Genomic DNA, 14015 nt, shown 5'->3' with positions numbered 1-14015 from the left:
ATGAATTCCCACTGGTGGGACCATTTAGGGGGTAGGGTACCCTCTGCCACCAGAATGAATTGGTGAATGAGTGCAGTCTGTAGTGTAAAACGATTTGAGTGGTCGCAAAGCAAACTAGAAAAGTGCTATATAAATGCAGGTCCATTTGCCCTAAAGCAAACATTGCTAAATTTTCAAGATGATGTTATGCACCTTCTAGCATATTGATGACATCACCACCTTGTCTTTAAAAGTGTGGAAAAAGTGTCAGCTGACTGCCTGCTTGCTCACATGCAGGAGGGGATGAAGAGACCTCATGTTGTTAGTACTGGCCATGGGCTATGATTTCCCTAAATAGCAAGCGTGGGAGTGAATTACAGTAGTCTAGTATATCTCTCGCTTTTCCTTGATTGTCTAAATAAGTCACAAAATGTGTCATTTGTTGCTTTGTAGAAATAGTCAGCAGATTGGCAACACTAACCTGCTTTATCCTGTATTTTACTCTAAATAGGACCATCATTTACAAAGCGAACTTAATGCTGTATTGAAGAAGACTTGAAGTGAAGTTGGGTCATGTTTTCATAGAATTCTATACAATCTGACTTCTTTTTGCAAGCAAAGCAGTTGCCCCCTGCTGGCTGTTAGAAAGAATGCAGGTTCAAGGCACTTCTGCATTGGCTTAACTTGTCAGACCTGGAGTTTGTCCCCTGTTGTACCCCGATACAATGAAGCTTGATGGAATTTTGTTTGTGGCCCTAAAAGTTATGAAAGATTTCTGTATTTTTGGAATCTTTAATCTGTAAACAGTTTCTATAAAATCTACTTACTGTAGAATACATAGTCACTGTGAAATTCCTCCTACTTTTGCACCAGAATAAGGTGGGGAACATTTTATGTTCCTGACACTTTGTGCATGTTTGCATGAAATGAGTCTAATAAAATCTTGTTTGCAATCTTTGTCAGACTATGATATAATTTCGACTCATGTCTGAGAATCATAGTGCTACAAAAATGGCCGCCTACATATCGCTTTGTCAGCCAGTGTATTCTGCATCATTTCATGTTGTACTTGGATGGATTGGTTTGTAGACGTGGGTTGCAGCAGCAGTCGTATTTAGTCCTAAATTTCTGAACCAGTCGAACATTCCCACAGGCTGTCTTTGGTTGCCAAACCTTTAAAGCTGCAGCAACATTATCATTTTACTGACTAATTTGGTTTTTCCCTATTTTAGTATTTTTTTATGCTAGAAAATGATCTAGAGTTAGATTATTTTGTAGTGTTCCATTTTGCTCCAAGTGAATTCTGCTTTTATGTTAAAAGGAGTGAACATGTGCAAACATTGACCCTCACCTGGCAGGTACCTCGATGTTGGAGATGGCATAGAAGTACTTGAGCAGGTTGTCCCTCTGGACATAGGTGCCTCCGAGGGCGGGCCTGAGAAGCCTCATCCTAAGGTTGGTGAAGGTGAAGAAGTCCCTCAATCCCTTCATACTTTCCATGCGAGTGTACAGGCTGTCCATGTTCTGTAGCCGCGCTCCCGCAAACACAGCAAATCGTGCCCGCACCTCGAACTTCACATTCTTTTCGTTTTTGGAGCCGACCCAGCGCGAGTACTGCTCGGTGCAGATGACCCGCGTGATGTTTGCAGGCGAGAGGTCACGCACACGTTTGGGTTGCATGTTGAATGCGTCTGTGCAGTCGTCGGCGAAGAACTGGTAGGGCTGCCAGGAGCGTCCGTGGTCCATGGACTTATCCAGTACCATGATAGTAGGACGGCCGTACTCAAAGGTGATCTGGATGTCGTCTGTGAGCTCTAGACTCTTGTTCCAGGACATGGTGATGTTAGCCAGGAGGGGTTCTGGGTGGCGTCTCCATGTAACTGTCTGCCAATACGTGATTAAACCATTGCGTTCTTTGTCCTGCATCAGCTGAGGAGGGTGGGCCAAGTCTGGGTTAGAGGCGTCACACTCGTCACTGCACAGGTACGGGTTCTCCTGAAAGAGGGATGAAGAGGAATACATTGGTCAGGGTTTGAGAATAAATGTATACAAGCCAGACACTCAGGAACCAAATACCTACTAAGAAGATCTGAAAGTTAAGTTTTGGGCCTCAACTGCTCGTTGTGCAATCATAAGCTAATTTTCACTGTATGGTATGTGACGGCTGCAATTAAAACGTTAATTTTTTTGGTTTTCATTAGGAAAGTTTCTAAGCTTTCCACTCCGGTCGAGGTTATAAGCAAGTCAGTACTAGAAGTTTGAGTTGTGCAGGACATCCTGCACAAACCCAACCATCTTCAACTTCCCAAGCTGCCATCTAAGCGGCTGCAATTATTTTTTATTCACTCAACCAAGATTTTAAATATTTACTTATGCCCAGAAACCCAAAAACCACAAGTAGTATGATGCCAGAATATAAACTAAACCTAGTTCTGCTTGTTCTCAGTTGGTGGTAATTTTGGTCAATGTAGAGATCTTACAAAGGTGTTTATGCTCTTATTATTCCAGTTTATAATGTCCTCTGATGGTGCATATTTCCCCTCCAAAAATGCAATTCATTAAATTACTACAGAGTAATTGCCATGCAGTGAACATGGGGCTTTTGGGGTGCCTGGAGCAGTTTCCTGCTTGGCCTATTTGGTAAACCAGCCTCACAGAGACTTAATGTAATTACAGATAAAGATGTCTCAATTCAGAACAAAATTTGTTGCAGCAAAGGTTTTTAGCTTTAGAGTGGATTTAAATTTGCAGACTCAGGTCAGGTAACTGAAAGGTGAGCAAAGTAATTACTTCTCCTTCCAGTCCTGCAGTTAAAGTATAGATGTACCTCTTTATGTAATCATATATCAGTAATTGTTTCTCCTGTGTCTATGACTTGCCACAAAAACGTCCATATTGGGGGGGTCACGTGATGCATGGTGGAGGATAGACGTACCGCTGTCGGTCTCCTCACTGGATATTTAAAGTAAGATTTCTCGGTTTACCCGTTGCTAAAATATAGGCTTAACTATCGCTAAACCTACATAGACTTTTGGACATGTCACTTGAAAACTTTTTCACCGCGCCCAAGAAGAGAGAAAAACCAAAAAAAGGGCAACAAATCGGTTGCTAGCGAATCGCTGACCGCAAAGGAGTCCGCCACCCACACTAGCGATGACACAGTGGTTCACCAGGTTACTCGTAATATTGAGAAGATGCTGGACATTAAACTTGCTAATATCCTGAAACCAGTCACTGAGATGTAAGAAAAGCTAGACAAGCTAGTGGACATACTGGGGACGGTGGAACAACGAGTGTCCGACTTGGAGGATAATGCAACGGCTATTTTAACCACGGCTTGACACGGTGGAGTCAGCACTGAAAAATCAATGGAAAAACTTGAGAACTATGAGAACCAGAGTCGACGGCAAAAATCCACTCGCTTTTTTTGAAAAGTGGATTTCTGAAGTCTTGAACATGGACATGCACGGGGAGCGGCTAAAGATGGAACGAGCCCACCGAACGGGACCTCCAGCGGGATCCACCGGCAGACAGAGTCCCTGTGCGGTCCTGCTGAGGCTCCGCGACTACACGGACAGACAGAGGAGTCTACGCGCAGCAAGAAACAAGGGCAGAATTACGATGGATGGTCAAGTAGTGTCTTTTTACCAGGATTTCTCTCCGGAAGTTGTGAAGCGAAGGAAAGAATCTGCAGATGCACGCAGAAGGCTATGGGAATCGGGTATCAAATATGCTTTTGTGAATCCAGCTGTGATTAAGGTTCTACCTCGAAATGGAAAACCGATCTACCTTTCCACAATGGAAGAAATCGCTGAGTACGTGAAGACACTCCCGACTACCTACTGACTCTATCATTTCACCTGCATTTAGGTAAACAGTATCATCTGCATTAAAAATGTCCTCGATATACAGAGATGAAAGACTTGCATAATGGATGGTGGATAGCCTACCATATAATACCAAGATAATTTGTTCATCTTAAATTTAAAGGTATATCCAAATTATTTTGTAAGGTAAACGAGACAATGCAGCAGGATATAATCTTACATTGTTTTGAAGATTAAGTTTTGTACCTGGAATATTAAGGGCTCCAATAATGTTGTCAAAAGGAAAGAGGTTCTAAACTATCTTAAAAAGGAAAATGTTTAGGTTGCATTGCTCCAAGAAACACATTTGAATGAGGATGAGCACAAAAAATATCTCAGGGAATGGGTCGTATATCATATGTCTTATTCTACAAATAAAAGGGGAGCGATTATATTAGTTCATAGATTGTTGCCATTTACAGCCAAAGATAGTTATAACGATACAGACAGAAGGATAGTTCTAGTAAAAGGAGAATTATATGGAGAATCTGTATTGTTAGGAAATATTTACGCCCCTAATGCTTATGATGCAGATTTTTTTGCCTTCCTACTTAGTAAAATTGCTGAAATGGAGTGTACAAATATGATTATTGGGGGCGATTTTATTTGTAATCTTTCGCCCTCCTTGGATAGAGATCCAATACAAGGAATAAAAAATGTTCTTGAGGTATTTAACCTGTTAGATGGTTGGAGATATATGAATCCAAATAACAAAAAATACACATTTTACTCTCCTCCTCACTTGTCATACTCACAAATTGATTATATATTTATATCTGAACACCTCGCCCATCTAGTCGAAAACTCTGCCATTGGACCCATCGTCCTTTCAGACCATGCCCCTGTCACTCTGGAAATGCAACCTCTCAGGCCGGCAGAGCGATCATTCTCTTGGTAGATTAATGCATCACTGTTTCACAATGATAATTTTTTCACATTCTTGGAAACTCAGACAGACCTCTATTTAGAAGTAAATGACTGCATTGACTCTGATCCAAGATTGATATGGGAGGCTAATAAAGCTTACATGCGAGGCATGATTATATCATTCTCTAGTAAGAAGAAAAAAGAGCGTGCACAAGAACAATCACAAATTGAAAATAAAATAAAAAATTAGAGAGTTTCATAGATTTTCATAGATCCAAATCCGAAGGGGTGCTTAAAGAGTTAAATGCAACAAGACTACTCTTGACTAATTTACTAACAAAGAAGGCTGAAGAATCTCTTTACAGTAAAGTTCGGCAAAGTTTTGGACTATCTTGGAACTCCGAGTGCAACTGCCTGTAATGATAGACCTAATAAGGACTTTTGACATCATTGCTGTGGACGTGTTTTGGATTTACGACATATTTCATACTATCTGTATTTGTACTGTGCTGAACTGTTATATTTCTGAAAATGTTCAATAAAAAGAGTGTTTAAAAAAAAAAAAGTCCATATTGTTGCCACCAAGGCTGCCATGTATCTAAATAAGGAGCGCCTTCAACTGCTCGCCAAGGAACTGAGGGACAGAGAGCTTAAAAGTAAACTTGCCAAACAACACAACAGGAAGTGTGAAGGTCAAGAGGATCGTGCATCATCACTGTCTTTGCATAGACAGCAGAGTGCTGCTGCACTTTTAACTCCAGAGAATTGATCCTTCTCTTCTAGTGATGCCAAGACTTTCAAGCCTCGGCCCCTCTAGAACTGAGAAGTCAACGGGATTATTCACACTACTCACACACACACACAGCCTCTTTCTACCTGCACAAAGAAATGCCTTTCACTCTCTGTTTGCAGATCTCAGGGTCCTTTTTCTACAGAGAAGACAAATTCATTATCGGCTCATTGACACTCCAACATTTTTATGTTGCAAAAAAATATCAAGTCCTGTACCTTTCTTTGACCTTTATTGGGAGTTTTCACCAAACTTTGTGAAATGTAAAACCCTGCCCCTCAGATACATTCCCTAGAATCCTTAATTCCTCGCTCGTCCTGGCTCGTCATATTAAGACATTTGCAGACATTTCAGTGAAATTGATGAAGCTTACTGTTGTAAGCCAGTTGTCTGACATCCACATCACCACAGAAGTTAAATATTTACACACAGAAATCCCAGAGATCCTCACAGTCATCTCTCCTGGTGCTTAATTTGCAAAATGCAGCTCTGACGCTGTTTAGATTGTATCACATTCAGAAGGCTCGTCGTGCCCTCAGGATGTACTAATTAGACTGATAACGGGTTATTATTTTCTCCGATATTTAGCTGCAGTCATTCACTGTATCAAAAGGGTCATTATTTGTGTTATTTGTTTTCACTTCATTGCACACAGCCACTGGCTTATTTCATCATACTTTGCATGTAGTTTTAATAAAAAATCATCAGCCACATTGTTGTGTTATTGACTGATTTAATAAATTAACCTGAAAAATCCTTATCAGTTTTCTGCTCTAAATTCAATGCATCAATTTTTACTTAGGTTAATAATTGGCTGCTGATGCCTGTGAAGTTCCCACTTGACTCTGCTTCCAACCCCAGCTCCTGTTTTCTGCACTAACTGATTAAATTTTATAGCTGATGTTATCCTTCTTCTTTTATTTATTGGGAATCCAATAGTCTTTCTAAATTTTACTGCATTCTTAACAAGCTCTTGATGGAGTGCAGAGTATGTCTTAAAATATCCTCCCTTTTTCTTCCACCTCCACCTCCTCTTCCTCTCCTCCTTCCTCCCCTTTCTTCTTTGTTTTGTTCCTTTTATTATTTTTTGCTTGTGTTATTACTATTTCTAATTGTAGTGTTAAAGACTGTGACCAGCTCATCTTACAATGCTGGTTTGTAAGGCAATAGAAATTTTGTTGGCTACAAAAGCTAAGGAATAAAGCTGGTTTACTTCAATATATTTTTGTAGGTCTTTAAATATTATATGACAAAGAATGGATTAGAAGCAGAAGTAAGAGTAAAGGCAGCCAGATATTCAGCCCCAGAGACATAAAATCTTTGCTGCTTTAACATTTGACGTGACTTTGACAAACACATGAATAACATGAGCTTGTTTGCATTTCATTTAGTTTACATACCAGCTTCTCTTTCTCTACTAGTCAAATAAGAAACCTTGTAGTCAGTCTGATGTGTGACAGACTCTGGAGACTTTTAAGAATTAAACTCATTATTACTTGAAACAACTTAGAAGTAAATAAGTAAGTGATTCACTGCTACTGACAGCAAAGAGTAATAAAAGTCCTTATGAGCAACTTGTGCTCATATGAGCATGAACAACTTATCAGACAAATAGAGTTTTTGTTACATACGGTTGCAGCGAGTAAAACGCGGGGGAGCAACTTGTTACCAAAATGGCAATAGCTCGTCCACCTTAAAGGTCAGTCCACCTTAAGTGAGCCTTGGCCAAGTTAGTAGTTCATTAGATGGCCAAAGTAAGGCCTGTGGTTAACACAAGCTCAAGGGTTGTTCGCATTTGTTGTGACATAAAATGTGAATTTTGAATTTGTTACGTGTCCTTAAAAAGGTGGTTGCTAACACGTGACTAAGTGAGACTACAGTGGTTGTCGTGGAGACATTAAACATCATCATGCTGGACATTGACGGGAACTCTCTCACTAGTCACCTCACAGCCGCAAGTTGTGTGTTTTTTTTTAGCAATTATGGTAATAAAAAAAGATGTTAGGCTACGGTTTCACTAGCTTTTCAAAACGCCTGGTTAGCTTGTTGGAGAGCATCTTAAGCTAACGGTAGTGACGCTGAAGTCAGTTAGCTATAGCATAACGTTAGCTTTTTACTTCTGTCAGCTGCATTAACCCGTCAAACATGATTAAAGTGTTGTTATTCTGTGAAGATTATCCTGCTGAACAAAACACATTAGCATCATAAACATGTTTGCAACAAATCTTATTTTCTGCAATGATCCGAATATCCCATAGGGTAATTCTCAATAGACCCCATGGTGATGCTTCTTCCGGATTGGCCCACAAAAATACATAATTTCATTTGTTCTCTAGTGCGTCTGTCACTGAGCAGCGGCTAGTGGGTAGGTGTGGGCCAGCTCCCTTAACTTCAGCAGGTGGCAAACAAGAACCGAGAACTTTTAGCATTAATTCATGGACAAAAAACTGTGCACACACTGCACTGCTACAGCACGTTCACAGCTAAAACGTGACTGCTAACTTCATGCTCACCATCACACACACTCTCTTGCTCTCTACTGTAAACTTGCTAATGGATGCACAAAACCTACGAGTTATTCCTAGATGTATAACACATTTTAGTTTTAAAAAACATCTTAATAACACACACAAAAAAATCTGGGCTTGCAATAAACTGGCGGAAACCCTGATGTCTGCCCCTTACATTTTACTCAACGATAGAGTATGTTGGTCTGCAAACATGATTCATTTAAATTGTGTTAAATTCTGTTGCAATTGATAAGAATCTAACACTTTCATAATATATACTAAATAGGGATTGTTTATGTTTATGATGAGCGTTACTCTTGTTGTTTGCATCCCTTTTAAATACGAAAAGAAAAAAAATCAAAAGCTCTCTTCATATCAAAAGCTAATACTAATATAAGCTTAAACTAGTCCATGCTGAATCACATATATTGCTTCAGTTAACATTTTATTCACCATGACCAATTATATTTTGTACAATCATTTAAAAAACAGCTAGTAGAAGACATGCGCTAACATCTTAACCACTTTAAGAGCCCTCTGGAGCTCTCCTAAATTTTAGAAGTTAGATTTTTCTTTAAAGTTTACAAAGTCTTTGTCTTTACGAGCCTTTTTGTTTTATTCCCAGGTTTGATATTTAGCAGTGAAAGAAAAATTCAGGCCCTGATGATAATTAACGTGATTAATGTGCCTTTTCCTCTGTGTCGTCCAGAGATTTCTAAACCATATCCAACATTAAACTCAAGGAAAATTCACACTTTACTGGATGGAAATCCTCACAAATATGGACTGAAATGTTTTATGCAGATTCATCTTTACTCTGATTAGAGAGATGCATAACATTAACTCAGCTACTTGCCATTTATCAAATTACAGCGATGACTGACGATACTGAAGTTACACTGAGAACGTGAATTACACAAATTGATGTAACACTAATATGATGTAATGCTACAACCGTTTCAGTTCAGCAGAATTAGATTACATAACGACTGATGAGTGATCCCCCCCCCCAAAAAAAATCTATTTTTCCAGTTTCACTCTGAAGCCCCCTGAAGGCTTTAAAGGTTTATAGCTTCATCCTTGATGGAAAGTACAAGTTGTGTATTTTACCATTTTGTTTGTGGAAATGTCACATACTGAGTGTACAGATGCAGAGTGGATTACAAATAGGGCTGCGAAGTTTCTATGGATTAGAGCCTGACCGATACAGGATTTTCAAGGCTGATACCAATTTTAGAAGAAAAATATTATTTCAACTTCATTGATATGGTAGCCAATACAGTGATTGTGTTGTTTTTTTTTTTAAAAGAAGATATGTACATTAAGATTGTGACAAAGACAGAAATGGTACATTGTACATGGTACACCTTTTCTGTGTGGATTGTACACCAATATTACTATGCAAAGGTACTCAGAAGGTTGCCTTCTCAAATAACTTTATGGAAGTTTTTAAAAAAACATTATTATATTTTTATTATATAGTATATTATTATTATACTTGTACTTGTAAACAATGTATTACATTGTCAACCAATTCTAGGAATGGGAAAAAAAATGGGAAAAAATGATAAATAAAAAAATAAAAAATAGCTAAATAAACATCAGTGCTGTATGTTCCGTATCAGTCAGTTAGTGACCATTAAATAAATACAAAAACCAGTATATTATTATTTATTAATAGTTATTAAATAGTTAATGTGCTTTACGGGAAATTAAAATGTTTTTTCTGAATAAGTTCTGATGTAGCGAACATTTAACTCACATGACCATGATCAGCTGTTTCTGCTCTGCTGGTCAAGATGAGCTGACATGAAAGAACAATTCTAAGTTGCCCAATTGAATCTAATCCCTGAAGACTTCTCTTCATTTTCTCTCATGGGTGGCCAAGTTATCCGATTAGCAACCTCTTTTTTTGTTGTTTATCCCTCTCGCACAATCTCTTCTTCTACTGTTTACTGACAGATTAGCCTAATGCAACACATTACACTGCCATCTTTTGACCAAAGTATGTTCATACAGCTTTGTTTATTCGCTCTAAACCAGTCAATGGAAATTGCATTTTCTTTCATGCGATAGTTCCAAACTTTGCTTCAAAATTCCCTTTGACCTTAATGGAACCTCAGCCAGAGACTGTATAGAACATGGATGTAGTCTATGGGAGGTCAGCCTAGGTTTCTGAAATGGTGAAATGAACCTTTAAGTGGATGGTTCAGGCTGTCCCCACCTTGGCAGTGTCTGACTCCTAACTCCTAAAGAGGTGGAGCTGTTAGCTGAAGTCGGCTGAATGTTTTATGTACCAGGCTGTAAACATGTTTATTTCTGCTGTAAACATGTAATATGGGAGTCAACAATGATTGACCAGCCTCAAGTGGCCAGTCATGGAATTACAGGATTTGGCACTTTAGCTTTGGCTGTAGTTTTAAGCCCTGAAGGTTGAAGCTTGATACTGATCTCTCTGATGAGCCAATACTGACAAATTGGTCGAGCTCTTCTATAGACGACTTTTCCATTTGAGTGCATTGTGAGTAACATGATTTCAAGCTGACCAAACTTTCTACAGCAGCCGTTCAATCCTGCAAACTGTGATTATTCAATAGCTTTTCTGGATGTAGTATCACTTTAAACAGCAGTTTCTCGTGTATGATGTAAGCTCTAACGTGAAAGCAATACAGCATGATATCGATGCACTGTGCAAGCACAGATCATGTGTCATCGCTTCTTTTCAGACGCTCGCTTTCTCACGTCTATTGCCAAGAGGCAGCAGACAGTTCTGCCTTTTGAATAAAGTCATTGGACTGTACCGAGGGGAAAGTGAGCAGTCAGTCAAACCCACTCTAGTGGTCTAATAACAAAAGCAAAAGTTACAATCCTGCGAGGCTGAGATTATAAATCATCTGATTTATGGTGACAACGCAGAGTGGGAAAACTCCAAACATAAGCAAACGCTGAGCCGGTGCTGAGGGAAGCTGTACAGAGCAGAAGACAGTATACAGGATCATAATGCATGTGAAGACACAGCGGTGAAACCACAGTATCTGTAGACTGAAACCTTTAGATAATCTATCTTTCTCCTCAGTGGAACGACATCGTAGCATTGTCCTCTATCTGATAACCCAATTATCTCCCTTGCACTGACTCAGATAGAGATCACTGTCGGCGCAAACGCATTTAGGATGATAATCTACAACGCTCATAAACAACTGCAACCGGAAAAGGTAATAAGAATTAGATGAAGGGTACTCTTGTTTGCTTCTGTGGGATGCTCGGCACTATAGCGGCCCCGCTGCTTTTGTTCCCTCCATTAGTGCTTCCCCTGACCTTAGTCCAGACACACGTTTACACACACGGGACTGGATTAGTAGGCTGTTGTTACGGGGGTGACCCCCGACCTACAAATCCTATTGAAAATGATCGCACTGCCACACTGTCCTAGATACAACACAAACTCTGTATAGGTTCACTGCTGAAGTGATAGCGTTTGTGTGTCCTACAGAGTAAATCCACAAAGTAGAAGCAAAGATCAATGCAATATATATATCTTTATATATATATATATATATATATATATATATATTCTGTTGGATTGAGTGTCGGGTCAAAAAGCTGCATGTAGCTGTCCATCAGTCTGCTCTGACCTCTCCGAGCCCATTAGGATTAGCAGTAGAGGTGATATGTACTGTAATATAGGCTGTAAGAATTTTTTTTTTTTTTTATCCTCCATGAGAGACTTACGCTTGAGGTTATGTTTAAGCCCTTTGTGCGCCCTGTCCTCCTTATCCCACTCTGCCTCCTGCCACCACTCTACCCCGGTCCACTGTATCTATGCCAGGACGCACACACACCCACAAACACCCGCAAACACACTCTACACTACACACAGATCCCGGCCAACTGCTGCGGCAGGTGGCCCACACTGCTAAGCCCCTCCAGCAATTATCCCTCGCTGGGATCCTGTCTCCACGACAACAGCCGCCATGATGCCTCTACGATGAGTGACGTCGTTGTTTTCACTTAATACAATCCGATTCTCATTAAAAACTCCTCAAGCGTTTGCCTCACAAGAACGAGTGAACTCCGAAAAAACTCATCTCACACAAACATCAGCTTATAAGTTGATGTTTGAATAAAAAAGTAATAAAAAACTATTGGTTGCTGACAGAAATAGCAAGCTGCTGTTATGCATTTACACTGAAATACAGCATGAAGAAAATCATGCTCTTCGCAGTCTCTTCCATCCCTTTTATGACCGTTTCTGTCCCCCCCCCTAAAATATTTTCTGTCACCGCCTTGCCCCTCTCTCTCGTCTTTATTTCTTCCTCCACTTATAGAAGTATATAAGTTATATTGCTAGCAGGGGGAATAAAGGTAGGGACACACACTCAGAGAACACAATTTATTTTGTTTTGGAGAAACATCGAATGAAATGACCCTCCCATTAAAAAGGCCACAGAGGGGAAGAGAAAGGGATATTGCTTTTTCACTTATAACGTTAATCTTTTATTTTGTTCCATCATACTGGGTCTTGTTACCCTGAGTGAAGATTGTGTGTATGTGTGAAAAATGTGCATGTACATATAAGTGAAGTACTTTTACTGTGATTACCTGAAGTGGCGATTATTTGCTCGCTGTAAAATGTCTCACAAAACAGCAGTCGGCAAGTGTAAATGTGTCTTAGGTGTGTGTTTGCGTGGGTGGGTGTTGTTTATGTCTGTGTGTGTGTGTGTGTGTGTGTGTGTGTGTGCGGGCAAAAGTAAATGTTTACTGTAGGCATGTGTGACTGTGCTGGAGGAGGAGAGAAGAAGGACAGAGCAGGGACACCATGCTGCTCCAAAGCAGCAGCAGCAGAGCTCGTCCCGCTCAGATCACCACAGTCGGACCAGGACGAGTTATATTAAGAACTTATCTGAGAATTCAAGTAATGCTTACAGCAGAAACAGTGCACTGAAAGAAAAAATAGCAAGGGAAGTTGAGATCTTTGAGAGCACTGATGAGGTGAATTCAGGTAAAAGCTATTATCTTTTTATTGATGTATGTTATTAAATCTAAACCAATCACAAAGGAGATGTAGATAAAGGGAGGCAGACGGGCTGGAAAAGGATTTTAAGCTTTGAGAGAAATGACGTGGACTGTGCAACAGAGATTTTTATTTTTTTCAAAGAGCACTCGACTGATGTAGCACTGAACTTCTGTAAGTTTTCTTACTTTGTCAGACTCATGATAGACAGTTTTTTTTATTTAAAAAAGGATCAAAACCGAGCAGCAGAAGCAGGTATATTTTACTGCACGCATTCTTCTTCCTTGTCAAAACCTGGTGCCTACATTACCCACGATGCAACTTGACTACCAATTGTAGCCTTGAGCCATAAGCCTCAAGCAGAGAGGGTTCGGGTGGTCTCATGGTATTATACTATATCAGGGTGTTTAGAAATCCTGAAGGTATGATTTTCAGTACCGTCAAAAAATACAGACGTAGATGCTGTATTTTTGATGTATTGTAGTGCACAGAACGTGCCACCAGAGATCAGTCTTTACTGGTGGAACAAGCAGCTGAGCTGATGCAAGTGGTTGGGATAATGTTACGCAGGTTGCAATGTGATCCCATGTGTATAAATTACACGTCTTTTTTTCAGGACATTGCACATGTCATGCCCATGAATGAGAATCTTTTTATATTTAAAGCCGTTTTCATTCCCACACGTTGCATGGGCACACGATAGAAGTTAAAATCATGTGGTTAACGATGTGAATGTCAGATTAGTTTCAAAAGAATTCATTCAGCCCAACAATGTGTCCACCGATCCACCAACAAGTGTTGTTCCACACAAGTGAGACCAAAACATCTGGATCGCTCCCTGGTGGGCATCATATTGCTGCTGTATATATCTGTTTTAAGTCCTGCCCCTGCATATTTGTGGATGGGACATGAGCCAAACTAAGTAGAGGTCAAATAAATGTTTCCTAAATATGGTTTCTGTTATTTTAGGCAGTTCCTGTCTGTTTTGC

The 14015-nt window shown here is 39.8% G+C and overlaps 1 protein-coding gene and 1 long non-coding RNA gene across 2 annotated transcripts in view; one reads left to right on the top strand and one right to left on the bottom strand.

Annotated features, from left to right (window-relative positions):
• Positions 1–14015, top strand: part of LOC131992287 (uncharacterized) — a 119115-nt gene that overhangs the window by 72175 nt on the left and 32925 nt on the right. The gene's annotated exons all lie outside the window — the stretch shown is intronic.
• ntng2b (netrin g2b) overlaps positions 1–14015 on the bottom strand; it is a 78348-nt gene that overhangs the window by 56932 nt on the left and 7401 nt on the right. The window contains 1 exon segment of the mRNA XM_059357809.1: positions 1331–1974. Coding sequence (XP_059213792.1) covers positions 1331–1974 — 644 coding nt within the window.

The sequence above is a fragment of the Centropristis striata genome, chromosome 19 (assembly GCF_030273125.1).
Source record: "Centropristis striata isolate RG_2023a ecotype Rhode Island chromosome 19, C.striata_1.0, whole genome shotgun sequence".
Taxonomy (NCBI): Eukaryota; Metazoa; Chordata; class Actinopteri; order Perciformes; family Serranidae; genus Centropristis; species Centropristis striata.
Note: the sequence above shows the minus strand (reverse complement) of the source record. Positions and strands in the feature narration are given on the sequence as shown.